Source organism: Vitis riparia, chromosome 1, assembly GCF_004353265.1.
Source record: "Vitis riparia cultivar Riparia Gloire de Montpellier isolate 1030 chromosome 1, EGFV_Vit.rip_1.0, whole genome shotgun sequence".
NCBI lineage: Eukaryota > Viridiplantae > Streptophyta > Magnoliopsida > Vitales > Vitaceae > Vitis > Vitis riparia.
Genome location: NC_048431.1, coordinates 9,225,531 through 9,250,885, shown reverse-complemented (window position 1 = coordinate 9,250,885; position 25,355 = coordinate 9,225,531). Strand labels below are relative to the sequence as shown.

Sequence of the window (25,355 nt, the reverse complement as noted above, 5' to 3'; positions counted from 1 at the left end):
AAATTGGCTTCCCGCAGATAATCAATGTTAGAAACGCATATCACAGCAGATAACATGTTCTTATGAACAGACTTGTGATTTCAATTATCATGGTGTGGTACTAGTACTACATTGTAATAATTCCATATGCCTATGGCTAAAACAAGCTTCATCAAGCATTGCAAGGCACAGGAAAAGAACAGATCTAAAGTTATTGCACACTTATAAATTGCCATCAAACTGACTTTGCAGTCATGCATTTGTAGATTGTGGTTCATAGAACTAAAATCAAGTGTTCATCAATGATTCATCCTCTGGGACCTGGTTATTTCCCGAAGAGATTCTTGATCCAGGAAGGCGACCAATGTGATGATGGATATCTAGTGATCACCTCAGCCGATGCCTTTTCTTCCAGATAAGGCACCACGTACTGTTTCATGTCGCTGTGGGAGATCCCCAGATGATTTCCTGGAACACTGATGTACTTAACCCTTCCAGCATCATCCAAGGTTTTCAAACCAATCCAGTCCTCAGTGTAAAGCTTTGTCTGCCCAGATGAAAACATGTCAGAAAACTAAGATGGCATATAAAATTACAACATAAAAGTATCTTCTAATACCAGACTACCTTTTACAAGATTCTAATACATGAGAATCATTACTTCTATTATTGAGCAACCACATGGTAGCCTTAAAACCTTTAAATGACTATTATTTAGTGGTCTGTGTCTGCTATGGATTTTGTTCACAATGCTGCCAACCAGTTTGATTGTCCACCTTCAGAAGTTCAGATTAGATGACATGGACTGTTATCAGTCTCTTGTTACAATCCGGTGGTTCTCTTCCCTCCATAATTTGAATTTATACCTTCAGTAAATGGCCCAAACAGCAACCAACCAGAATCATCATCCAAAATATTTTCGATTGTTGAGTTCAATTCCTTTAGACATACATTTTTTTCCTTTCACTTCTAAGAGCTGTTGTGACACTAGTCACCAATCCATAAATTTCAACAAGCATCAGGTCTAAAATTAATTTTTCAAATGCAATACCTGTTGTGGAGGCAGAACTGGTTCAAAGGCCCCGTCTGGATAATATCCAAACCAGGAGGTTTCTTTAGGTATCAAAACAGTGTCCTGCTCAAACTGTTGAGAAACCAATATGATAAGGTGGCAACTATAAATATTCTTGAACAGCTAAACCTACATAAATTGAGTAAAGAGAACAATAATCTGAGGACTAAGAGAGTTATAGTAAGGGAGAAAAAGCTCTTTCAACTCACCATGATAAGAACCAAATTCTCTAAGCTACTGAAACGTTCCTTGTAAGTTGAATTCCTCTCATTAGGGAGTTCATTATTAAGCTTTGGTAGAAATCTACATTTTTCCAGATACTTGGGGATATCCTGGAAGAGAAAGTTGATTGTTATTATTTTGATCTCAACAATTAGTTCCAAGAGAATAAAGCGATTATAACAGGCATTAGTTCATTAATACAACATATAACACATCTGATCAAGGCCAGAGCTGTCCTGGCATGACGCATCTGGATTCCAGATGGGTGGGGAGTAGGTTGCAGTTCAAAGAAAACTGTCATGCAAAGCCCAAACCCTACCCAACAGATAAAACACCCACCCACCCCCCAAGAATGGGAGGAAGTTGGATATCTAGGGGAAAATCAATCAACAAAATGTAAATAGTAAAGCATAATTTGTTCCCATGACTGTTAACTTTCGAATTTGTATGATTGTAGAGGCTTCATGAATAAACTAATAACAACAGAGCATGCAGTAGAATTTGAAAACATCTCCTACACTCTGTTAAGTTATTTTACTCACATTTGGTAGTTTAAGATAACCACTGGGAGCCAAATGAGTCTGCATTCCACAAATCAAAGTTTGTCAAACCTTGTTAGAGGCAAAATAATCAGAAACAGAATCAGAACAAACATATTTTAGTGAAAAGAGAGATAATTGTCTTCAACTAAGAAGTTGCTATGCTACAAAAATCTCAACTGCCAATGATGCTCTAAAATTAAAGAAAGCTCAAAGGCAGACGTATACTTGGACATAGTCGCTGTAGATCTGTGATTTGATCAGGTTGTCCGCAATGATGCAGAAAACGCCAGACTGCAAAAGGAGAAATTCCTAGCATATTAACAGAGCTCGAGATTGGGCAAACTGAAATTTTAATAAAATTGTCACCAGGTCCTTCTATGCATGCAAATCTAAGATCACTGCTATAGTAATCATTGATTCAAGACACATATCCATGTTGAATTGAACTTGCCAAAAATTTCCAAGTTGTACATTGTATAATAGGGCAATTCCTCATTAAAAAATACAAGGCCATTTTAAGTGGACTGCATGGTAGAAATATCAGCAATAACTTGTAAGCATTACAATCATACTCCAGTATCACAGAACTATCATATGACAGTGGTACAATATCATATGATAACATTGTAAATCTGGGAAGGATTCCTCATCCTTCTCATGCACTTGCTTTGTCCATTTCTAATACATTCTTGTTTCTGATAAAAAATAAATAGTCAGTCCTTCAAGGGTTGTACTTCATGGACAAAATTTGAATCATGTAATAAAATTTTAGTGTCGATCACACTCTTAAGCAAAATAGATTTAAACAGCATGGGCTCAGTTGATTAAGGCTTGTGATAAGAGTGGAACAATGTGAGACATGTTGTGTCCCCAATTTTTTGGATAAAAGCACAGAAGAAAACAATAATCCAGTCCATCTATGGAAACAGTGTTGTTCGTTGCTCATCATCCATATGCATTTGAAAAGCCTTTGTAACTACCTCTAGTTTTTTTTCTTTAGGTAAATTGTATTCCAAGTAGTTTACAAGTTGCAGTTAACTTATTCCAAAAAAATCTTATTTTCCCATCCCTTTTTTGGATAGACTAACCTTATTTCCCAATCTTAAACCAAGCAGTTTTAGAATTCATCATGCATGATATGATAATGATGACCACAAAAGCACTTACCCCACAAAGAGGGACAGAAGCAGTACCAGCATGAGGTCCTGCTAATGAGACAAAGTTCTTAACCTGTTGCAATGATTGGGAACGAAAAAAATTGAATGCAATCTTGAATTCACAAATTGAAGGCAGGAAAATGTATCCATATAATTAAAAGAATGGTGATAAAATGGAAAAAAAATGTGCAAAAAGCAATGAACTATACTTCACAAATAATCAAGCATTAATAGTCTTACAAAAAATGACATGCTGTTTGGCCTTCGCCCAAGTTGGTTGGATTTAAATTGTTGGTCTATTACCAAATAGCTTAAACTTTTGGGTTAAATTGGTGTAACTTAACATGGTATTAGAGCATTGATTCATGGGAGGCCGTAAATTCAGGTCTCACTGATGTTATTCTCTATTTATTTAGCCCACATGCAAACCAAAAAAGGGTGATCCTGAGGCAGGAGATTAGAGCTTTAGACTAAGCTGATTGATATACACCGTGGGTTTATTACCTAAAAGCTTAAGCCATTGGGTCAAATTCATAGTTTAACATATACCATCAGTGTGTTATGAAGAATACCAAGTACTGGAGAATTCATGATAGTAAATAGGAAGAAGCCTCTCACTCAAAGGCTCTGCATAATGGCATTAATCAATGGTACCTCTAACCTGGAATTTGATGGATCCCTCTAAAATACATACTATGAGTTCAGTGAATACCTGATCAGATGAAAGCCAACATCCAACTAAATCACATTTCATAATCTTTTCCAAAAAACATAGAGAAACTGTCTGGAGCTTAGTATCATCTGATATAATTAAGTTGGTCAAGAGTTTTCAAAAGTGGCATAGGTTCATGAAAAACAGGATGCTTTTTATGGATCTAAATGATAATTAGTCAAAAGAGAATTGAAAGCACCACATAGTGGTTTCCAATTAGAAGTTCAACTGTAATAAACACCATCTGAATTTTGATTGGTTTAATTCTTGGTTCCAGGAAGCTCCTCAAAAGGTAATGCTCCCATTCAAGAACTGCAATTTCATGACTTCTACTTAGAAACTAGTTAGATTCAAAGTTTCCCTGTGACAAGCTAGCAAGGATTGTGATAGAAGCTTGAATTTCCTTAAAAGGAGTTCAAACTCTCTAGAAGCTCAAATACTTTCATCGACAAATTAGTTTATCACCTGGGAAACATTATAATATATTCCTCTCTTTTCATAATATAGATACTCAAGATAATGATATTCACAAATTTTATTACTATTTGAACCATGTGCAAGAAAAGCTAAATCCATTTACTTGCCAGGGGCTACAAGAATTATTAGATGACTGTAATGCATCTAATCATCAATCGAGGCTATCCTTTTCTTTTCCTTGATTGCACCACACTTATACTGTATCAGACACACGACTGTCTCAAAATTTTTTTCCTTCAATATAATTGGTATTTGAAGATCATGCAACATGACAAATGCACTTATCCACTCTATTTGTTGCATTTTAACCCAATGAACAATATATTCTTCCCCTCATATTCCTTTCACTCATTACCAGATGGTTGAATAGGCACAGCAAAACAATCACCACTGAGACTAACCTGGTCATCTCACTTTATCGTCATTTATACTCATTATTTTACAAATATTAACCTAAAAATTCTACATTCTAAAGAATCTTCCCATCATTCTAGCTTTAGAATTTATGCCTACTTGGTTTTAATCAATTAAAAGAAGACTATTAGTAAACAAGAAATACCACAAGACTTCCATTTGAATATGTTCAGAACTAATATGTAACTGATATAAAAAGGATAAGGACTCGTTGCTGACTTGTAAAATGGGCTTAGTGTGAATTGTGATTAATAATTCACTTGTACACACTCCACATGTTCTTGTACTAGTTACTGCACCATCATCCTTGGTCCTTCATAACATAAATATATCAAGTTGATAACTCCTTTGCTAACGTCCATCATATCATCCCTCTAGCACCTTTTTTTCCATAAATTTATCAACTCATGATTATATATATATGAGTTGAAAATACCACATATATGCCTTTCTCTCCTTTTCAAACCTTTTGATGATTTGTTTAGGAGAAAAGATTTTTCCATGATTGATTTCCCTAACATAAAACCAAACTAGTTTTCTCAGACTATTGTTTAATTGCTTAATCTTTGCCCAATCATTCTACTAGTTATAGTACAGTGCATAAGTTTGGTACCAAGAAAATCTGTGAACTTTGAACATTAGCTCCATTTGCCATTGGGCCAAAATAAATAGGAAAAAGGAATCTTGATTATTTAATCATCACTGTTCATGATTTTTAGGTAAATAACATTGGATCCAATTGATACAAAACCTAAGCTATTACTGGAGCTTGCTCCTTGTCCTAGGGCCACTCATCCTGCCTTGTAACTGTGATAGAAACATCAAGGGTGGTGGAGATGTAGGGTGTTTGTGTACAATGATGGCAATGCTTACACTTGCATGACATAGCAATTGATGGCAATGTCTCTCTCTGTCTGTCACACACATGCAAGCATGCACACACACACGCACACACACACACACACACCCACACACCCACACCCACACTTTTCTCTATAAGTGGATAGAAGGACATCTATGTGAAACATGGTACACTGTCATAGTTCAAAGTTCATCCATTTTACCCCATTCATTGCAGTTGATTTTACCTTTTTCCAATTGCCTAGTGCTACCAAACATATTTGAGAAAGTCTCTCACATGGATGCCAACATATATAGTCTAAACTCATCCATGAAAAAAGTGTGTAGGTAGTCCTTAAAGAGATGAAGGTTTTGCAAATTTATCCAGGAAAAAAGTATCTGAGTAGCTCATTGAGTAATTAACTGAAAAGGAAGACAACACTGAACCAGCAAAGTTTTAAGCTCATTCTTACAGGTGGTCCTCCATCGCAGAACTCAACAACACCTCGACCTATTAAGTTACCCTGTAATACGAAAACAAAAGATCAGAGTGAGAGCCAGCATCCATAAAGCCACCTGAGTGTTATAACTCAAAAATATAGAATAAAGAGTGGAGACATTAATATGCTAGCGGTAAGAAAATTAGAAAACCATCCAAAATGAATATATGAACATTCTTTATGAACATATGCTAGATAACAGCAGGTCTAATAACCATGGCAACAGCAACAAGAATTAAGATGCATTTGAGCTTAACTGCATGGTCCACTTCATCCACAATCAGAACCAACCAGAAATACGAAGATGTGCTGGAGAAATTATACAGTAAAATCATCCTTAGCTAATGCCATAATAAAGATGTATCATCAGAAATTTTGAACATGTGTTTAATTGAGAGTTCATTTGATGTTAGAAAATGGATGTTGAGACAGTGAGGCAGTATCAGAGTGTAAGAAACTACAAATATGAATTTTGTAAATCACTCTTCTCCATCTTGGCAAGTCCCTGCCAGCCTGTATTTCATCAGAGAAGTTGTATCACAAAAATTATGGATAACATTTGTGATTTACGTGATATTTACATATATTGTACAAGGAAAAGGCTGATTAAATTGGTCACCTCTTTTTCCCTTTGATTACAAACTAAATTTTGATAGTTCTAAACACTATGAGATTTCAGCACTCCCAGACCCAAAGTGGGTTGAAAGAAACTAGGTTCAGCCATATCCCATCAACATGACTCCTCTGTTTCATAAGGCAAGAATTCCTGTCCATTAATTGGGCCCACAAGTACTAATTGAATGGATTTTTTGGGCTAATCACCATCAGTAAGCGGACTCTAAAACACCATCTTGAATGTAGCTATCCTTTGTAAGTTCAATGTTGCATTCCGAAAGAATACCCAAGGCAGGTGTTTAAGAATTCTATTTTTAGCTTATTTAAGACAAGGCTCCATATGCCATCAGTTCTTTTTAGATTTTTCAACAAGGTTTGAAAATTGTACCATATGGTATAATGCAAGTTTACTCTTTTCATTGAGTGAAGAAAGCACTAATGTGGTGGCTTTCCCCATCAATCACCTTCATTAGGAGTACAAGGAAAATAATGAACTGCATTTAAAAGGGTATCTGTGCAAGGTGCATTCAAAGCCACCAACATGAGTAAGGGGGTAACAAGTAATTGGTTCTCTGAACTAAGGGGATCTATATATATATATAGTTTATATATCGTTCTTCAGTGAAACAGTAGTAATTGAAAGATTCTTTTTACTAGTGACTAAAAAGTTCCATTTTAAATGAGAGATGTCTTTAACATCCAACCATCACAATGAGTCGACTCTTAAATTTTCACATGGGAGTTCCAAGGACAGTTACTTCTATGTCAAAAAAGTTTTAGTTGTAAAATTATTTGGAAAAGATGGGATATTAAGCAGTGCCTAAAGCTTAGATGAAACATGTTGAATTACAAATTTAATGTACAAAAAAAAATAAAAATTGCAATCCTCATTAATCACCTGGGAGAGACCAACTATGTTGTAACCGTCTCTAAGTTCTTCCATTTCCTTCACCTATATGTTTTATACAGAACTTATCAGAGACAAGAAAACCTTTAAAATTCTTGCCAGCAAGAAAACTAAAATTACCACACTGCTTCACCACCTTGTTGCAAACAATTTCTGCCTGCAAAAGATGACACAGTTCAAATTGCAATCAGATGATGAAAATCAATGCTTCAAAAATAATGAACCAATTAGTTTCTACTGTGTTCTTACCTGTTCCTTCATTGGAATAAACCAGGAATCCCATGTTCCATCTCCAACTTCTCTACAGAGAGGAAAAGAAGTAAAGGAATAACGTTATATATGCAAAAGAAAATACCAACACTATCAATTTACTTCAGAACATACAACATAAGGGCGAACACTATTTTTGCAGACTGTTAATAAAACTTTAATGTAGAAAGGAAACAAAATAGATGAAATCATGATTACATAATTGCCTATTAGAATTACATATTCAGATGAATGGTTTTACTAAATTCTTGATATATTATTTAAGTGGATAAGTCAATTTAAACTGGATAGTTAAAATAGATTTAAGAACAACAATGTAAATTCAATGCAGAATCTTTTGCAATTATCAGTCACAAAATAAAACCACTCCATAAAAGATAAATGCAGTTGGATTTCCCCTTCTCTTAGATCGAGTTTTGTTTCTGATGCTGAAATCATGATCCTTTCAAAGTGAAACCGAATATTGTGTGCATCCATTTTTAGATTGCTCTATAAGCAGTGTTTTTCACCTTTAAACACAGATTCAGGTTCACAACAGGTTTAACAAACTGTTAAATAGTATGCCATTAAAAACAATGAAAGTTTCTATTAATATATGTTTTGCTTGCCTATAAAAAAAAAAAACAAAAACAAACTTGAAGACTGTGAGATTGACATATAAGTAGACTTACTTCTAAGATAAAGATCTCAATGGAATACATGAGCAGACCTTCAAGACTTGTGCTAAAAATTGCATCAAGTAATAGTTTATTGTCTTGTTATTGATGTTGTTATTATGTTATTATCATTTCACATAAATAATAGCAAGCCACATAACCCAAAACGCAAGTTGTTTGGATAGGGATCAGCTTTCACAAACTAAGTTTAGAGTCAGACATCCAGTAGGCATGCTATTACTACCTTAAACAAAACAAAGTATACAACTATACAGACATACACACAATATCCTTCAGAGTTGGAGAAGTTCCTTAGTAGCTCAGTGAACTGTTTGACTCCTTTGTTGGAGCATTGATCTCCAATTCCTGCCATAGATTGGTCATTAGAATTCAAATAGAAAAGATAGTTAAATTGAATTAGAAATAAAAGAGTAAAAAGTCAATCTAAATCTACTATTGCAGTTTATAAATATAGGAAACTGAGCATAGTACTGCTGAGAAAGACAAAAGGTCAACCCAAAGAAATAATCCACAAACAACATTTCACCACAGGAAATACAAGAAGTCAACTGAAAAACAACTTGATTGGATACTTTGAGGCAAGAATACCCTTAATCAATTTCCAAAGTATAAGAATTCAGAGCAGGAATCATACTGCAATCAATATGAATAACAAAGTAGATATTGTTGTCAGACAAGCTGAGACTTCTAGGGACAATAATCAAATCGTGTTTTGGATGTCAAATGGAGCTTGACTTAGTCCATTATATTGCACACAGAAGGACTGCACAAATTGGTGACATAATATGGACTATGGAGACACATATCATGAAATAAAGTAAAGCTAAGAGAAGGAAATAGGATCTATAGATATCATAGAAAATACGGTGGACTCACTATCATATATAAAACACAATGCACTGACTTGATTTCCGTAGAACATTTCAATTCCAAATGCTCCAGCAATATATCTTCACTTTTAATTTAACCAAAAGTTGTCTACCATGATATGATTCAACTGCAAAACTATCCATTGATATATCTGCCATGTAAATTCAACAAATAATCCACAGCTAAGTTGTAAATTTTGTCCAATGAGTTCTAACCATCAAGGAAAGGTTTGGAATCGAAGGTACCGTTACTTTATAATTGGAGAACCTTAAGACAGAGATGAATGTAAGACATCTTGTAATTTGTGGTAGACGCACCACTGCAATGAGAGGCAACTCGCAAAACTCCTGTACTGTGTTCAGACCCTTCTACATAACTTGCTATACTTTTTTCCCTCAATCAAGCATCTAAATTATATCAATTTATGAGCATAACAATCATTAAATATTTGGGCCAAATTGAGGGCCCTTTTCTGTGTTATGCAAATGCAAGCTCCTCCTGACAGTGGATCATTGTAACTTCATTATGCGAGGGGCCGGGAAGCATGAGGATTTTTCTCAAGACAATGTCCTCATGTCACTACTCTACCAGGCCAGAACGAATTTCATCTTTCAAACCCACTGCTATGACAGCAAAATCCCAATCCAGTTCATTGCAATTTCCATGGTCAAATTCATGAGAACTACACAAACACATACACGCTCAATACATAAACATCAGTACGAAGCAAATATAGAAAGAATCCATAGTAGATAGTTCATTCCCATTTCAACCTTCAAAATACAATCACAAAATCAACAGCCCATATTGGAACTCAGAGTCTTCAATCAACCATACAACAATAAGCATTGAAAGCTTTAGCTCAAAGAAACAATATTATCAATTAAAAAAAAAAAACAATCATGCCTAAGAAAAAGGAAAAGTTACCATGGAGTACAATGAAAGGAATGGAATATGATAATTGGAAAATGATGAAGAAGCTGAGCAAGATAGTGAAAGATGGAGAGGAACCCATGATTGATTCCTCCTAACGGGAATGGGTTTTCGTGGGCTTTTGAGGTTTCCAGCAACTTTTGCAGAAATCGATGAGGAGACAGACACCCAACTGCTAAGAGTCAGGCACCAATTAGATTTTGGTTGGACTTTCAGTTACGGGATTAGGATTAAGATCCTCTGCAGTCCTACCGATTTCTTACGGTTGTTACGATTCAGTGAACTGTAGCTTGCAACGTAGGCAAAATTATCGCTATTGCTTATTATCATTGGTTATCATTTTTAAGATTGTGAAATCTGACCCATTATCCAACGTTCCAATGGATCAAGTCCATTTATCCTTCACATCAATCAACATACTATTGGATTATTTGATTGAGTTTCTTCATGGAATTGGATTGTATGATTGAATTTCTTTGAGGGTGGGCAAATCCTCTTGGCTTCATTCAACAATTATTCATTTATTATAGAAATTTCAAATTTGTTAGGCTTATTTATTTTATACATTAAAAAATTAAAAAAAATGGAAAATAAGGTTTAATAGATAGGTTATTTAAATCTGTTATAAAATGGATAAATAAATATGGAAAAATAATAGGAATTTTTAGTAAATAAAAGGAAGAATAATATGTATTAAGAAATAAATAAACAAGGAAGAAAATGCACATGACATGATAGGAATTTTTAGTAAATAATTTTTTATATAGGAAGGTAGGAAAATATATACTAAATAATAAATAAATATAAAAAAGACAAAGTGTAGATTGTAGTAGATAAATTATTTATGGTCAGTAATTATTTTTAAAAATAATTTTTTATTTTCTAAAATAAAAAAAGTAGGAAGTCATGTTTAAGATTTAAAAATAAAAACAGTTTTTTATTTTTAAAATTTTTTAAAATATATCTAAAAAATGATTAAAAATAAAGTATTATATATAAAAATTATTTTTAAAACATACTTAAAAATATAGAAAATATGTTAAAAATATTTTAAATTTTAAAACAAACATTTATTTTACAAAATATTAAAAAATAGTTTTAATAATTATTCTGAAAAATTGTTTTTTAAAATTATTTTTGAAAAATAGTTATCAAACAAAATCTTAAACTCTTTATAAAAAAATTTACAGATGAATGGAAAAACACTATGAATTTTTAGTAGATAAATTATTTAATTATATTATATAAAGTTATGAAAATGTATATTAAACAATAAAGAAACATGAAAAAACAAACTTTAATAAATGTATTATTATTTTTATATATATTATAGAATTACAAAAATAAAAAATTTCAAGAAATACCAAAATACAAGAATAAGTAAATAAATAAATTATTTAAAAATCTTTGTAAATAAAGAATATATATATATTAAATAATAAAGAAATAGATACATGATCAAAATAATTAAGGAAATGCATAAAATCAAGGGTATAATTGATATGAATTACATGCACATAATCAAGCACGTAACAAACATGAATTCCCTTTGATAGATAATTTCATAAATTATAAGTAATTAAATATTAATTAAGGAGATGCAATAAAATCAAGTGCATAGAAGGAAGTCAAATATGTAACAGACAATAATCCTGATGATTCCATAAATTAAGACAATCAAGTAGTATTATACACTTGATTTTAATTCTTTCCCGTTATGGGCTTGATTTTGTGATTCCCTTAATAGTTAGCAAGAAAGATATGTAGCATGGATGAAATTGATATTGTTTGATATGTTGGTCCAAACATTTTCTTCAACGATTCTGAAAGCTTCTCTCTATGCTTTTTGTGCTGGAAGCTTTGGTGTTTTTGGCCACCATTTGAGGGAAATTTTTTGAGTTGTGAAATGGGTTCATGTTGAAGATACCCACCACTGTTTGAGTCTCTGTAGGTACACATTGTTTCAACTACGGCTTCTGTTGCTAATTTTCACGAAGGATTTGAAATTGAATATCTTCTAGTGTTTGTTTATTGGCGCTAAGAGAATGGGGTAAATTTACTGCTGTTTGGTCGAGAGAATGAAACAGAAAGGAATGAAAATGGGATTTTGAGAATGGTTCTTCTTTGTTTTGGTAACTGAAAGTTGTGAGCAGCTTACTCTATGGGGTAAGCCAAAGTGTTGTGTGATAGGTTCCTGAGTTTAGGTTTTGGTTATATGGGTTACCACTAACTTCAGAATCAGATGTTCAGAATTTTAATTTCTTATATTTTCCTGCCATTTCTTCATTTTTGTGATTCTGTTATGTATTTATACTGCAATAACAATTTGTGGGATGAAACTGCAATGTGAAATGCAGTAGACTAATGAAATTTCAGTTAGCCATCTAGCAACTCCTGAGAAGGGTCATGTTTGATTTTTCATGTTAGAGAGTTTGGGAGTGTTTCTATTTGAAGTGCTTTCTCTAGAAGCATTATGGGAGAATCAACTACCAAAGTGCTTCTTTTCTTAGGAAGCACCACAAGTGATTTTTCAACTTTTCTAGTATTTATCAAATGGATTTTATTTATCCTTTTGTGTGTGACTCCTTGGCCTTAAACATATGGTAACAATGCAAAGTGTGTGGGTGCTAATGGGTGTAAATTTCTGCATCATATAGTAATATGACGACCAGTTTCGATGTTGCAGATTATCCAACTTTCCACGGCAGTGTTAGGAGAGCCACAATGGACAAAACTGCAATTACCCTTGAAGCTATCAGCAAGGAGATTGTTGATCTGGTATTTATTTTACGTTTGTCACATTACTATCTTGCATTTCCTTGTAATATAATGCTGTGTATTAAGTTACAGAATAGGCTCTGGGTGTGGTTTTTCTGCTTCAGTAGTCAGTACCATCTGAAGTCTTCACAAGAGATTGTGGTATTATATATGCCTTTAGAGGGTGACCACTTAGAACTCCTACTGTTCTTGGTAAACCACATAGCCTTCTTAGAGTAAAAATGTTATCTTTGTTTCTAAACCATGATCTCTTGTAAGTAATATAGGGTAGTGTTCATTTTCCAAGTCTTCTTAGAGGATAGGCTCTATTTCTTGCTGCAAGTTGGGAATGGAGGCTTCTATTTTATTGAGATAAAATTGAATTACATAGTTCAATATATATTGTTCCTACCACGTTGGTGATATAACTTCTGTACTTCAGATAAGAAAAATTATTCATAGAACTGATTCAGTACTAGGTATCCTAATATTTTCAACTCAATTTAACTTAACAAAGCCTTAATTCTTAATTCTAGCTACTTGGGCCAGGTGAATTCTCTTTTTTTTTTTTCTCCTAATAATGTCTATCTAGAGCCATGATGCATATATATCTTAGAACTGCAATGCTGTTTGACTACATGGGTTGGAGGTTCCACCTTCAGTTTTGATTAGGTGACTGCACCAATTTATAAGTCTCTGTTGGCAGGAGAACATCCCTCTTGAAGAAGTTTTTGAGAAATTAAAATGCACAAGAGAAGGTCTCGGCTTGGATGAGGTAGAGAAGCGATTGAAGGTGTTTGGGCACAACAAACTTGAAGAGAAAAAGGTCTCAACTTGTGTTCTTCTCTCTTCTCTAGTTATAGTCTTCCTCGTCACCTCTCAGAAGTTCAGTTTCATTTTTGGTCAAGTTCCCAACTTTTTCTTGATTTGTAGTTGGGTCATTTTCTTTTCAGGAAAATAAGATTATCAAATTTTTGGGATTTATGTGGAATCCTCTCTCATGGGTTATGGAAGCAGCAGCAATCATGGCCATTTCTCTTGCACTTAAAGAGGTAAGTCTATAGATATCTATCTTATGTTGATGTTGGAAATCCCCTTTTGAAGACACTTGATTGAACTGAACTCAGAGCCCAATCTTATCTTTTTTGACTGTTGCAAACACTTTTTTGTACAGAATAAGGATGTAGATTACATAACCTTTCTTGGCATTCTGGCACTGCATATTATCAATTCAGCCATCAGCTTTGTAGAGGAAAACAAAACTGGCAATGCCATGGCACGCCTTATGGCTTGGCTGGCTCCAAAAGCAACGGTTTACATTCTCACATTCTTTCAATCTTGGCTTTTCCACCAACTATTTCAATCTATTGTTTCCATTACCCCATCTAGACATCTTTCTGTATTTCTTGCCTTCAAAATGTCATCTGCTTCTTCAGGTTTTACGAGCTGGCAAATGGAGTAAGGAATATGCTTCCGTGTTGGTTCCTGGAGACATTGTCAGTATCAAACCAGGAGATATCATCCCTGCTGATGCACGTTTACTTGAAGGAGATCCTCTGAAAATTGATCAGGTATCTGACCATGTTAAATTCTGAAACTAACTAATGAAGAATGTTTGAATCTGATTATGAATGTCTACTTTGCAGTCACTTGTTCTATATATCAGTTTGAGATGTGTGCACTTGAAGCTTGAATTGACGAGATAGGTAGTTTAGGACCTGAAATGAAGCTGAAAATGCCAGAATGGAATTGGAAATGATCTCTAACTTTCTACTTTTGTTCTTTGATCCTAATTTTCTCTGCAATTAGAGTGCTGTATTCATGTCTATCACCAGTGTATATATAGGTTATAGCGCCTCGCTTACCAAGGCGTGGGCCCTTATTGTAGAGGGGCTTCTAGTTTACTTTAATTTTCCCTATTAAAACATTTTTATTCTTGAAATTTATATAGTTTCATTACTTTTTTGTTGTCTGCTTATTTTAAATGTTGGAATCTTTATTTTTTTGTTGATTGGAGTGAATTTTAAATCATATTTTATAAAATTGATGTGCATCATACTTAGCAGCATTTCACTCCACTTAGGCACACACCTAGTGCCTAATCCCTAAGAGACTTTTGCGCCTTAGGTGTGTCTTGTACCTTTTAAAATTGTGGTTACCAGATTATTGGAAATTTTCTGTTCTAACTGTTTTGTTCTCCTTAAACTCCCTTCCCAAGTTGTTTCTCTTCTATTCATATATGCCCGAATAACGGCTGCCTCCAAGTCCCTCAGTAAAAAGAAAAGCCCATAAAAACAATTCTTTAGCTTCTAATAGTCATGCATTGTTTGAAATGCTGGTTAATATCATCCAGTTGGTTAGCTGTGCTATTTCATTTTCCCCTAAGAAATTTATGATAAAAAACAGAGATAGGTCTCATTGTCCGTCTTAGATCTTCATAATTGCTACTGTAATTCTTTACTTTTCTTTCCTTTTCTTTCCTTTGCTCCCTTATGGTTAGGCAATCCCATACATTTTTGGATAAAATTTGGCCTCATGCCTAACATAATCCTTGTGTTACCAAATGCTACTGTGGAATGGCATTACTAATGACATGATTTTTATAGTTCATAGTGATAATTTCTTACAAAGGAAAAAACCATTAGTCTTTCTGGAGATACCTTAGGGTGATTTCAAATGGTCAAAAGATGCATATGGATTATGTATATCCAGAAAAAGTGGGAGAATATTCATCCTTCTTGGGGCTGAGTAACCAAATACCAGATCTGACTGGCCTGATAAGGCACTGCATTATCCAATTACACATTTTTTATCAGCAAAAGTATGCAACTTGTATTGGTCAGCACCCATCCTCAAAGAACTTGGCAGATAATCTTCTAAAAGAAAATTATACCATTCCCAAGGGTTTCAAGGACCGATTAGTATTTCAAACTGTTGAGGTTGTTGAACCAGAAAATAAAAATTTAATGTTGCTTCCTACCTTCCCAGAATCATGTTCTGTAGACCTGCCTTGAGATTCTGTTTCTTTTATACATTGAGTAGGGTAGTTTGTTACCATGACAATGTGGTCAAAATACTGAAATTTAGCAGGATTACTTATTTGGAAATCTAGAAATGTTATAGTTCTATCTAACTTTTAATTATGGATAGATGTGGAGTACCTGTCATTATATTTTACGCCTTAACTTCTATCTAATCATTATGCGACCTGAAGTGTTTGCAAAGAGATTTGATTTCATAAAAGTAAAATTTGAGTGGCTTCAATTTCTGCGTTTCTAACTACAGTCTTCTTTTTCAGTCTGCTCTCACAGGAGAGTCACTCCCAGTGATAAAACATCCTGGTGAGGTAGCTCACTCTGGTTCAACATGTAAGCAAGGTGAAATTGAAGCCGTTGTTATTGCAACTGGAATGCGTACTGTCTTTGGAAAGGCAGCTCATCTTGTGGAAACCACTATACATGTTGGGCATTTTCAGCAGGTTTATTCCTGAAACTCTTAATCTTCATAATATACTCAAACTGGTAGTCATGGACTTCTGGTATCAGTCTGAAACTTATAGTACTAGGCGCATGGAATTTATAACAACACATGAGGCCTTGTGCGTAACCCATGAGAAAGAATTTGTTACCCCATTGTGTATTTGGGGATTCATCACTTTACTTGATGGTTTCAGGTTTTTACTGCAATTGGAAACTTCTGCATTTGCGCAACTGCCATTGGGATGTTAATTGAGATCATTGTAATATGGTGGGTCCAACACAGAGATTATCGTTCTGTAATATATAACTTGCTTGTCCTCCTCATTGGTGGTACCCCAATTTTCATGCCAACAGTTCTGTCCACTACCATGGCCTTCAGTTTTGAATGCCTATATCAAAAGGTTTGTCGAGCTAATATTGACATAACATTTTGGAATTGTGCTTTTGCCTTGAAAATTCTGCAGAAATTATTCAAATAATAACCTGGGAGTTTTAAAAAATTGAACAATCCCTTGAGCAGGGTGCTATAACTAAGACAATGACAGCTATTGAGCAAATGGCTGGGATGGATGTGCTCTGCAGTGATAAGACAGGAACTTTAACTCTTAACCAACTTACAGTAGACAAGAATATGATCGAGGTACTACTTCTTGTCCTCTTATGACAATTTTCATTTCTTTGAATGGCATAGCAAAAAACTGTACTGTAGCTTTGTTTATAGTAACTGAGCTTAATTAAGGGTTTGCTTTGGTGGTATGATTGATGTCTCACACTAAAACTTTGGCCTGAGAGTTGTTTCAAGTTCACTAGCATGAGCTTTTATTGAAAAGAGCTTCCAAGATCCTATGGTTAACATGTATTTGCATTGAATAATTGCCGATTGGCTCAGAATATAAATAATACTTCTACTGCTGGAATCTTCATATAAAATTTAAGACTCCAATATTTGCCAGAAGTTTATAGATATCATGAAGAATGGATCTAAAGAGCTGCAGAATCAATGCGATTACTTGGGTCTGTCAGAATTCAAGTCTTTTCCATTTTGTTTTGCAACATATATTGACATGATTGACTTTGCTACAGGTTTTTGCCAAAGGTGTTGACAAGGAAATGGTTTTATTGATGGCTGCAAGAGCTTCAAGGTTGGAGAATCAAGATGCGATTGATGCTGCCCTTGTTTCAATGCTGGACGATCCTAAGGAGGTATTGGATCCCATTACTTAGAATTTTCATGCAAGTCTAGTAATATTCACGAGAATATTCATGCAAGTCTAGCAATATTCAGGAACTATGTTCACCTGAGGCTCTTTTTGAAATATATAGACCTAGTGCACTAGCTTGATGACCCAAGAAGTCTTGAAGATCTTTTTTGCTCAAGTTTTTTCTCTTCCTTTTGGAGAAACTGAAGAATATGAAGGTTATCATTGGTCTTTTAGTGTCATCATTGCTGTTGTTTCTGTTGGACAGGAATGAAATGGGCATCTTTTTAGTATGCCCGGAATCCCTAATACAGTATTAGGAAAAAAATTCACGTAGACTTCTTCCAGCTTTATATATTTTTTTGTGTATACATAACAGTTGCATTCTCCATGCTTGAGAAACAAACTCGAAATTTTGATAATCCATTCTGTTGATTTTTTTTTCCTTTCTTTTGGTGTAAGGCACACACTGGGATTTCAGAAGTTCACTTCCTTCCATTCAATCCAACTAATAAGAGGACATCACTTACATACATTGACAGTGCTGGTAAAATGCACAGAGTTAGCAAGGGTGCACCAGAGCAGGTATAGCACTTTTCACTTTGAAGCCTTATTAGATTTGAACCCTTGGGCATACAATTGATTCAGAAACTTTGGATTCCCTTTACATATGACTTGAAGATTCTCAATTTGGCACATAACAAGTCAGATATCGAAAGAAGAGTACATTCAATAATCAATAAATTTGCAGAGCATGGGCTTCGATCCCTTGCAGTTGCTTGTCAGGTAAATTTGTTTTTATTCACTTGCTGGTGTTTTTTGGAATTTTGTTCCACAAATGTCTGAATGAATGAGGGGCTGTTCTCTTTGCTACAGGAAGTACCGGCAGGCACCAAAGATAGTCCTGGTGGACCCTGGGAATTTGTTGGTCTTCTCCCTCTCTCTGACCTTCCTCGCGTTGACAGTGCCTTGACAATTAGAGGAGCTGTAGATCTTGGAGTAAGTGTTAAGATGATTACAGGTGACCATCACTGCTGATTCTCTCATGGAGCTTTCTATATTTAAAATGATTTGTTTTTCAAGAGTCTTTAATTGTGTCAACTGGGTGTATTCAATATTGCTACTCTTCAATGAAAATTTTAGAACAATTGGGCAGGCTATTTCCAACTGGTTCACTAATGTAAAAAATATGCTTCATGAGATTATCGATAAAGACAATAGAGATGATGCAAACTGGTTGCATACACACATAAAAGTACCTCTCAAATTGAGAGGTTTTTCTAGTTAACCACCATTATCCTTGGTTCCTATGACAAAATAGAAAAACATAGACTAGAGAAGAACAAGCTAGCCAAAAAAACAGATGATTCTGCAACTGCAGCAAAATGATGGTACTTTGATTTATAAAGGAGGGTGTGAATGTATATGAAGAAGTGGTTGTTTGATTGCTAGAGAAGGATCTAAGTTCTTTAGTCTTAGTTTAAGGCTCTCTTAGATTTGGTGTTGGGTTCATTGGTACTTAGAATTTCTTAGACATCCTTTTGTAGTTTCAAACACCTGTATTTGAAAGTAATCTTTCTCATGCCTTTTGACACGCCTCTTACCTTGGTGTCTTTGAGGACAACCGGTCTATCTTGACACAACTACAGTTTTTTTCATCAACTTCATCGTCACTATATCCACCTTAAACCAGGATGGCAATCCAATCTCTCCAAGTTTTACCAATCTTCTTTAGGAATTTTTTTTCTCTCTAATTGAAATTGAAAATTGATACCTTACATGCACCATTATATATACCAAAAAGAAAAACATGCATCATGACTATGTCTCACATTGGATCCTTTTTCAGGTGATCAAATGGCAATTGCTAAGGAGACTGGAAGACAACTTGGAATGGGCACAAACATGTACCCTTCATCATCTTTACTTGGTCATAATAAGGATCAGTCTGTTGCAACCTTACCAGTTGATGAACTCATTGAGAAAGCTGATGGTTTTGCTGGTGTCTTTCCTGGTAAATATGCTGGTTGTAAAATGTGACCATGTGAATCTTTTTGCACAACTATTTTTTATCCATTCTTCCATGCAGAACATAAGTACGAGATTGTGATGCAATTACAATCAAGAAAGCACATTGTTGGGTTGACGGGTTATGGAGTTAATGATGCACCTGCATTACAGAAAGCAGACATAGGATTTGCTGTGGCAGATTCAACAGATGCTGCTCGAGGTGCTTCTGACATAATACTGATACATCCTGGGCTAACTGCTATCATTAGTGCTGTGTCAACCAGCCGCTCAATCATTCAAATGATGAAGACCTACTCGGTAAAAAGAGATTTTATTCTTTGAGGAAACTTCTCTTAACAAAAAAATTGTGCTTTATGACCATTAATGCTTAAAAGTTTCTTTTCCCCTTTTTTGTTCCCCAGATATATGCAGTATCTATCACAATACATATTGTTGTAAGTTTCCCTTTTTATTTCATTTTCATTGGATTGAATATGGGAGTTTTATCATATGTGCCCACTTTAATGTTCATTTCTGATTGGCAACATGGGTTTTTTAACAGCTTGGTTTTCTGTTGCTGACTGCATTCTGGAAGTTTAATTTTCCTCCTTTCATGGTTCTCATTATTGCCATTTTCAATGATGGTTAGTATTACTAGTCTCTTATGCTTCTATATTGTGTGATTCATGATGATTGACAATATTTTGTTTCCTTGTTTTATTCCCTACTTACCCAACTTGATTACTTGTTTTCAGTTGCTATCATAGCTATATCCAAAGACAGGGTCAAGCCGTCTCAAGTTCCTGAGAGTTGGAAGCTCAGTGAAATTTTTGTGACTGGGGTTGTCCTAGGAACTTACCTTGCCCTAATGACAGTTGTATTCTTCTGGGTAGCCTATGAAACCAGTTTCTTTGCGGTATAACCTCTTGTTTAATCAAATTTTGTATTCCACACCTTGATTTTAGGAAAAATTTTGAACTTATTCTTTATGAAGTAAAAAAATGTCTAATTTGTGCAACCAATTTATTGCTCTTTACACTAATCATCTCGGAACACACTTAAGTTTGCTGGCTAGTGAAACATGATTTAATTTCTTCATTTGTTCCCCTCAGAAAATCTTCCACGTAACAAACCTCAACAAGCATCAGTACAATCTCTCAGATGAGAAAACCTATGTTCATCTGTATGCACAGTTGGTATCTGCAGTGTTCCTTCAAGTTAGCATCATCAGCCAGGCTTTAATATTTGTGACTCGCTCCAGGGGCTGGTCTTTGAGGGAAAGACCTAGTTTTGTTCTTGTTAGTGCCTTTGTCCTCACTCAATGGGTAAACTAGTTTCCAACGCCTTCTTAATCTTCTGCTTCTACCTTGTACTGATTTTTTGCTGTGAACTATTAATGCTATCTATGTATATGTATATATGACAATATGTTGTGAACCTTGCATCATGTTTCTTACTAAGCTCCCTATGCAGGGTATGCTTTTGTTTATTTTTTGTTTTTCACTTGAGAAACTGTAATTCTTGCAGAGTGCAACTATGATATTTGCCACAACATCAAGGGAAAATGCTGGGAATAGAAAGATTGACTGGGGTTGGATTGGTGTTATTTGGCTGTACAACATTGTTGTCTATATATTGCTGGATCCTATCAAATTTGGTGTTCGACATGCAGTCAGTGGGAGAGTCTGGGGCCTGATGCTAGATCAAAGAGTGAGTTCCAAGTATCCTTTCTCACAACTTGACTGTTCCTTGATGAGAATTTAGTTGAGGTTGAAGGTTGAATGGGGTTTGATTTGCTCCTAGTGACCGTTCTCAATGGGATTGTTTCCAATTTTTGCTGTTTATATATCTCTGAGTTTTGGCAATTTATTTAATTTTCCAGAGGACATTCAGCACCCAAAAGGACTCTGCTAAGGAAGCCCGCGAGGCTGCTGGGGCAGCTGATCAGCGGACACCTGATGGGCTTCAATCTACTTTGGGAGGAGATTAGTGTCATTGCTGAAAATATCTTGCATCCTTAGCCTTGCCCCAGCGGGTCTAGCTTACCATATGTTTAGAAGTCCTCGACCAAACGAGTATTTAACAGAGTCTACAAGGAATTCCATTAATAAATTGGCTGTATTGATCATTTAGAACAAATGAATTTAGTAGATCTTTTTACGAAGTCCCAATGACCATAGATCGAACCTATCCAATTTTTTCAATGGGATGGTCGGTTGTTCACAAACTAGTCATACCTACCATTTCTTTTTTGGGGTTAATGTCAACAATGTAATTCATTTAATGATAAACCTAATCCAAATTATAGAACTATGACACAATCAAATCCGAATGAATGAATAAAATATTGAACCATAGATTAATATGCATGGCCAACACCTTTGGTGTTTGTCCCATAGAAAATTTAAATAAATAAAGCTAACCCTATTGAATTCGGAATCGGTTTGAATTGGTCCCTTAGGCAATTCTAAAAATATTGGGTTCACCTCTTTTTAAATAATTTTCAAAGAAAAAAATGTCAACTTTAATTATATTATTTATTATTTTATTCTTTTGGGAAAATAAATAGTTTTTAAATGATCTCTTATTTATTATAAAATATAAAGTTAAATAGCTTATCATTCGTGGATTCAATTCAACCCAATCTAGATTTGACTCATACAACTTAAACAATTCATCTAACCCGAAAACCTGAAAAAATTGAGACAAGTTGGATTGGGTTGGTTTGAACATTTTGGATTAAAGATCAAATTGGGTTAGGGTTTGGGTTGGATTGGTTGGTGTCTTCAAGTTAGCATCATCAAACCCAATAGACCCCAAAATCAAGTTGCAGCCCCAACACTAAACATTGAAAAGATAAAGTTGTAACTTTATCCAAAATGGGTCACACTTCACATTAATTATACTAAGCTTATTTTTAATACATTTTATCTAATCAGAATGGTACCTCTCAATTTCCTGTGTAGTTACGCCTGCAACATACAAGACAGAGACTTGAATGTGTCAAAGCAGACTTACTGTAGAATGGGAAATTACAGCTGTGGCCATTGACTTCTACTTTGTGATGATGATGAACTTCTTTATCATCATTGCCACTGTTTCAGCCTTTCAGGTATCAACTCAAAATAAACATAAACTCCATTGGATGCTCGTCTTTGAAGTCACTTCCATGACTTTTAAACTGGTTGATGAAGACCCCTCTTGATTGAATATTCAGCAGTCTTGAGGGCTTTATAGTCTCCCAATGACTTTTGAACCTGGAGGCGGTTCTCTTTTTCCTTCTGACCATCCAGTTTCTTGGAGTTATGGATCTTTATGCTTATCAGTATTGCCACAATGAAAGCAAAGATGCCAGTGATTAGGCCTGCATAGAGGGCATTTCTCAGTGAAATTAAATATAAATGGAATGTAAAATCATTGAGAACTGAATAGAGGGCATACCTATAACCAGATGCTTATTTGAAAAACCTGCAAATTAAGCCAATGGTTGAGGATTAGCATCATTTTGTACATCAAAAGCTTACATGTGTATTGCATCATAGGGTTTGTGACATCTCAAAGATGGGTGTTGGTTTTCTTTGTAGTAGTACGACTATTCAGTGCCCAGTCAATTGTGCCAACTTGAGGAAAGTATGGAAGAAGTATCCTCTCATGCACATCATGGAACAGTCAGTGGAGTTAGGTCAATGGCTCCAACAGCCACGTACCTTTTGGTAGTTGAATGGTCTAGGTGAAGTTATTTTGTTCCTATGCTGCTACTTTTTTTTCTTTTTTTTTTCTTGCGGATATACCCATATATGTACTTTAATTTGTGTGTTAGTTAGCAAGAATTAGGGTGTTAATTTGTGTAAGTGGATCGTCTTCGTATCGTGTCAAAACACTAGCACTCGATTAAATGGATTAACCTAAACATGATGCAAATACAAATTAAAAAATATGAACAAAAATATGATCTATTTATTCGAAGTCATATTTTGAATGAGTCAAAGTCAACAAGTCAAATCCATGTTATATAGGTTGTCTAAAAAATAATCTATTTATTAAATAAGTTATACAAGTATAATACGAATTTGATCTAAATACTATTATACTTAATTAAAATTAAAAAAAAAAAGTGTCAGATTTATTCTCTTAAATGGTGAATCTTATCAAAATTTGTCACCCGGAAAACACGAATAGATCAAACCTGTTAGAGTAGGGGTGTGGTTTTCTTTTTCTTGTGGCTTCCTCAGTTTGAAAAGGAGCACAACTACAAGGCTGATAACTTGGAGTATGGTATAAATTGCTTTGGTCCCTAGTTCACTATACAAGGAAAAAAAAATTCTCATAGCTATTTGGGAAGAATTTAATGGCTCGAATTGCCCATGGCAGCTGGTTCTACTTTTCAAGACTTATCCCCTTCCACCTACTGAAATAAATAGCTGAATTTGAAGTTGATGGAGACAATCAGACAACAACCACTCCAATCAACTTGGGCAAATTTGATGTGATCCATAAATTAAGGCTTAGAGATGAGAAAAGGCCTTTGGCCTCACGCTAGAATTAACATTGACTTTACGCTAAAGAACAGGAACATCAATCTTCTTTGGTTGCCATTTACAGTGATCAAATTCTCATATACCCCTTAAACAACTAGGCAATTGAGCATGTGAACTCTGATACACATTTTGAAATTTCATGAGATATCCTGTTAGTAGTCTATTCCATCAGATGTTTCAATGAATAGCCCATCATGTTTATTTACAAACAAAAAAATGTATATGATGGAGAGAAGAATGGATCATTCAAGGCAAGAGTACTGAAAGGAACAAACCAAGATTTCTAAAGAATTTAAGGGGAAGATGAAATTCAAATACCTTTGTTAAAACAGCTGGTTTGATCCCCTGTTTTAGACTGCAAGTTGCAATGGCCTCCTTTCTCATTGCATCCAGGCAAGGTCCAAGTTAACCCGAGGCCGAAGGTATTATCAGAGAGATAAGGACTGTAGGGAAATGGGATTGCAATTGTCTTCATAGGCATGCAAGAAAGTCTGGAAGCCAGAGAAGACTCGACAGTATAGACATGATACTGGGAGCCACTTAGGCATGGTACTGGTGCAAAAGAAGGCGAAAGCTGAGCTGAACAATTGAGATATGTGTAGTTCTTGACATGATAGTAATACTGGAAGGGGGTGAGAGAGAGATTGAGATTAAGAAAGACCTCATGGACACAGCTTTTTGGGTCAAGAAGGTTTAGTTTTTTCATGTCATAAGATATGGATTGTATGACCAAGTCTCCATAAGATGGAAACTGAATCATGGTGCTGTTTTCTTTGCAAACGAGCTCGAAGCCTGGGTACCCGCAGTGTTGGGGCTGCTGGCCTTTGAGTCGAAAAGGGAACCGAATATCAGGAGCGCCATCACCACACTTGGCTGGTGGGCAAGTGGCATCAAAAGCTTCAACATGCAGAAAGATATCAGAGATGAGGATGAGGAAGACGAAGATGAAGGCTGCCATCAGCCTCAACAGGATTGAGGATGGAATAAAATGGTAATGTTTGGGTTCAAGTCGTCTTCCAGTCCATTATATAGAAAGTAAAAGAAAGGAAAAGAAAGATATCTTATTGAAAGAGTATGATACAAGGAACCTTTGTGAGAAATTTCCAGTTGACTCAAAGAAACAGGTGAATTTGAAGTCTGGGTCATCGAATATTATTGGCGAGAACACAAAAAAGTTAAGTGGGG

At 35.0% G+C, this 25,355-nt stretch overlaps 3 protein-coding genes across 5 annotated transcripts; 1 reads left to right on the top strand and 2 right to left on the bottom strand.

Moving 5' to 3' along the window:
* Window positions 1–57: 57 nt before the first annotated feature.
* Window positions 58–10,481, bottom strand: LOC117917802 (palmitoyl-protein thioesterase 1-like). Its single transcript, XM_034834235.1, has 12 exons — window positions 10,182–10,481; window positions 8,645–8,729; window positions 7,687–7,738; window positions 7,574–7,594; window positions 7,429–7,482; window positions 5,889–5,939; window positions 2,983–3,045; window positions 2,041–2,106; window positions 1,816–1,854; window positions 1,261–1,383; window positions 1,031–1,123; window positions 58–526 (listed from the first exon to the last, which is right to left on the bottom strand). Exons 1-12 carry the CDS (start codon window positions 10,267–10,269, stop codon window positions 305–307), a joined length of 957 nt encoding a protein of 318 aa, XP_034690126.1. The 5' UTR covers window positions 10,270–10,481; the 3' UTR covers window positions 58–304.
* A 1,399-nt stretch (window positions 10,482–11,880) lies between these two features.
* Window positions 11,881–21,931, top strand: LOC117920422 (ATPase 11, plasma membrane-type-like). 2 transcript variants are annotated; one of them, XM_034838055.1, is made up of 21 exons: window positions 11,881–12,353; window positions 12,874–12,965; window positions 13,651–13,770; window positions 13,898–13,996; window positions 14,119–14,256; window positions 14,381–14,515; window positions 16,243–16,422; window positions 16,618–16,824; window positions 16,944–17,063; window positions 17,507–17,626; window positions 18,085–18,207; window positions 18,304–18,408; window positions 18,499–18,621; window positions 19,472–19,636; window positions 19,804–19,950; window positions 20,055–20,087; window positions 20,195–20,276; window positions 20,388–20,548; window positions 20,745–20,957; window positions 21,160–21,342; window positions 21,515–21,931. In XM_034838055.1, the coding sequence occupies exons 2-21, from the start codon at window positions 12,912–12,914 to the stop codon at window positions 21,620–21,622; spliced, it is 2,616 nt and encodes an 871-aa protein (XP_034693946.1). In that variant the 5' UTR covers window positions 11,881–12,353; window positions 12,874–12,911; the 3' UTR covers window positions 21,623–21,931. The 2 variants fall into 2 exon arrangements, with proteins under 2 accessions (XP_034693946.1, XP_034693866.1); XM_034837975.1 differs by having other exon boundaries at window positions 11,882–12,353; window positions 18,499–18,643; window positions 19,712–19,950; window positions 21,515–21,919.
* A 421-nt stretch (window positions 21,932–22,352) lies between these two features.
* Window positions 22,353–25,271, bottom strand: LOC117916821 (RING-H2 finger protein ATL22-like). 2 transcript variants are annotated; one of them, XM_034833015.1, is made up of 4 exons: window positions 24,489–25,271; window positions 23,074–23,100; window positions 22,763–22,996; window positions 22,353–22,727 (listed from the first exon to the last, which is right to left on the bottom strand). In XM_034833015.1, the coding sequence occupies exons 1-3, from the start codon at window positions 25,126–25,128 to the stop codon at window positions 22,809–22,811; spliced, it is 855 nt and encodes a 284-aa protein (XP_034688906.1). In that variant the 5' UTR covers window positions 25,129–25,271; the 3' UTR covers window positions 22,353–22,727; window positions 22,763–22,808. The 2 variants fall into 2 exon arrangements, with proteins under 2 accessions (XP_034688906.1, XP_034688898.1); XM_034833007.1 differs by having other exon boundaries at window positions 22,353–22,996.
* Between the last annotated feature and the right edge of the window lie 84 nt (window positions 25,272–25,355).

Coding starts and splice junctions, on each gene's coding strand:
- LOC117917802 (XM_034834235.1), bottom strand. CDS start 10,269: ATGGGTTCCTCTCCATCTTTCACTATCTTGCTCAGCTTCTTCATCATT. Junction 7,595..7,686: donor TTATTCCAATGAAGGAACAG/GTAAGAACACAG, acceptor CATCTTTTGCAG/GCAGAAATTGTTTGCAACAA. Junction 5,940..7,428: donor ACATAGTTGGTCTCTCCCAG/GTGATTAATGAG, acceptor TTCGTATTACAG/GGTAACTTAATAGGTCGAGG.
- LOC117920422 (XM_034837975.1), top strand. CDS start 12,912: ATGGACAAAACTGCAATTACCCTTGAAGCTATCAGCAAGGAGATTGTT. Junction 12,966..13,650: donor GCAAGGAGATTGTTGATCTG/GTATTTATTTTA, acceptor CTCTGTTGGCAG/GAGAACATCCCTCTTGAAGA. Junction 19,951..20,054: donor AAATGATGAAGACCTACTCG/GTAAAAAGAGAT, acceptor TTTGTTCCCCAG/ATATATGCAGTATCTATCAC.
- LOC117916821 (XM_034833007.1), bottom strand. CDS start 25,128: ATGGCAGCCTTCATCTTCGTCTTCCTCATCCTCATCTCTGATATCTTT. Junction 23,101..24,488: donor AACCAGCTGTTTTAACAAAG/GTATTTGAATTT, acceptor CTTAATTTGCAG/GTTTTTCAAATAAGCATCTG. Junction 22,997..23,073: donor AAATAAGCATCTGGTTATAG/GTATGCCCTCTA, acceptor CCCTCTATGCAG/GCCTAATCACTGGCATCTTT.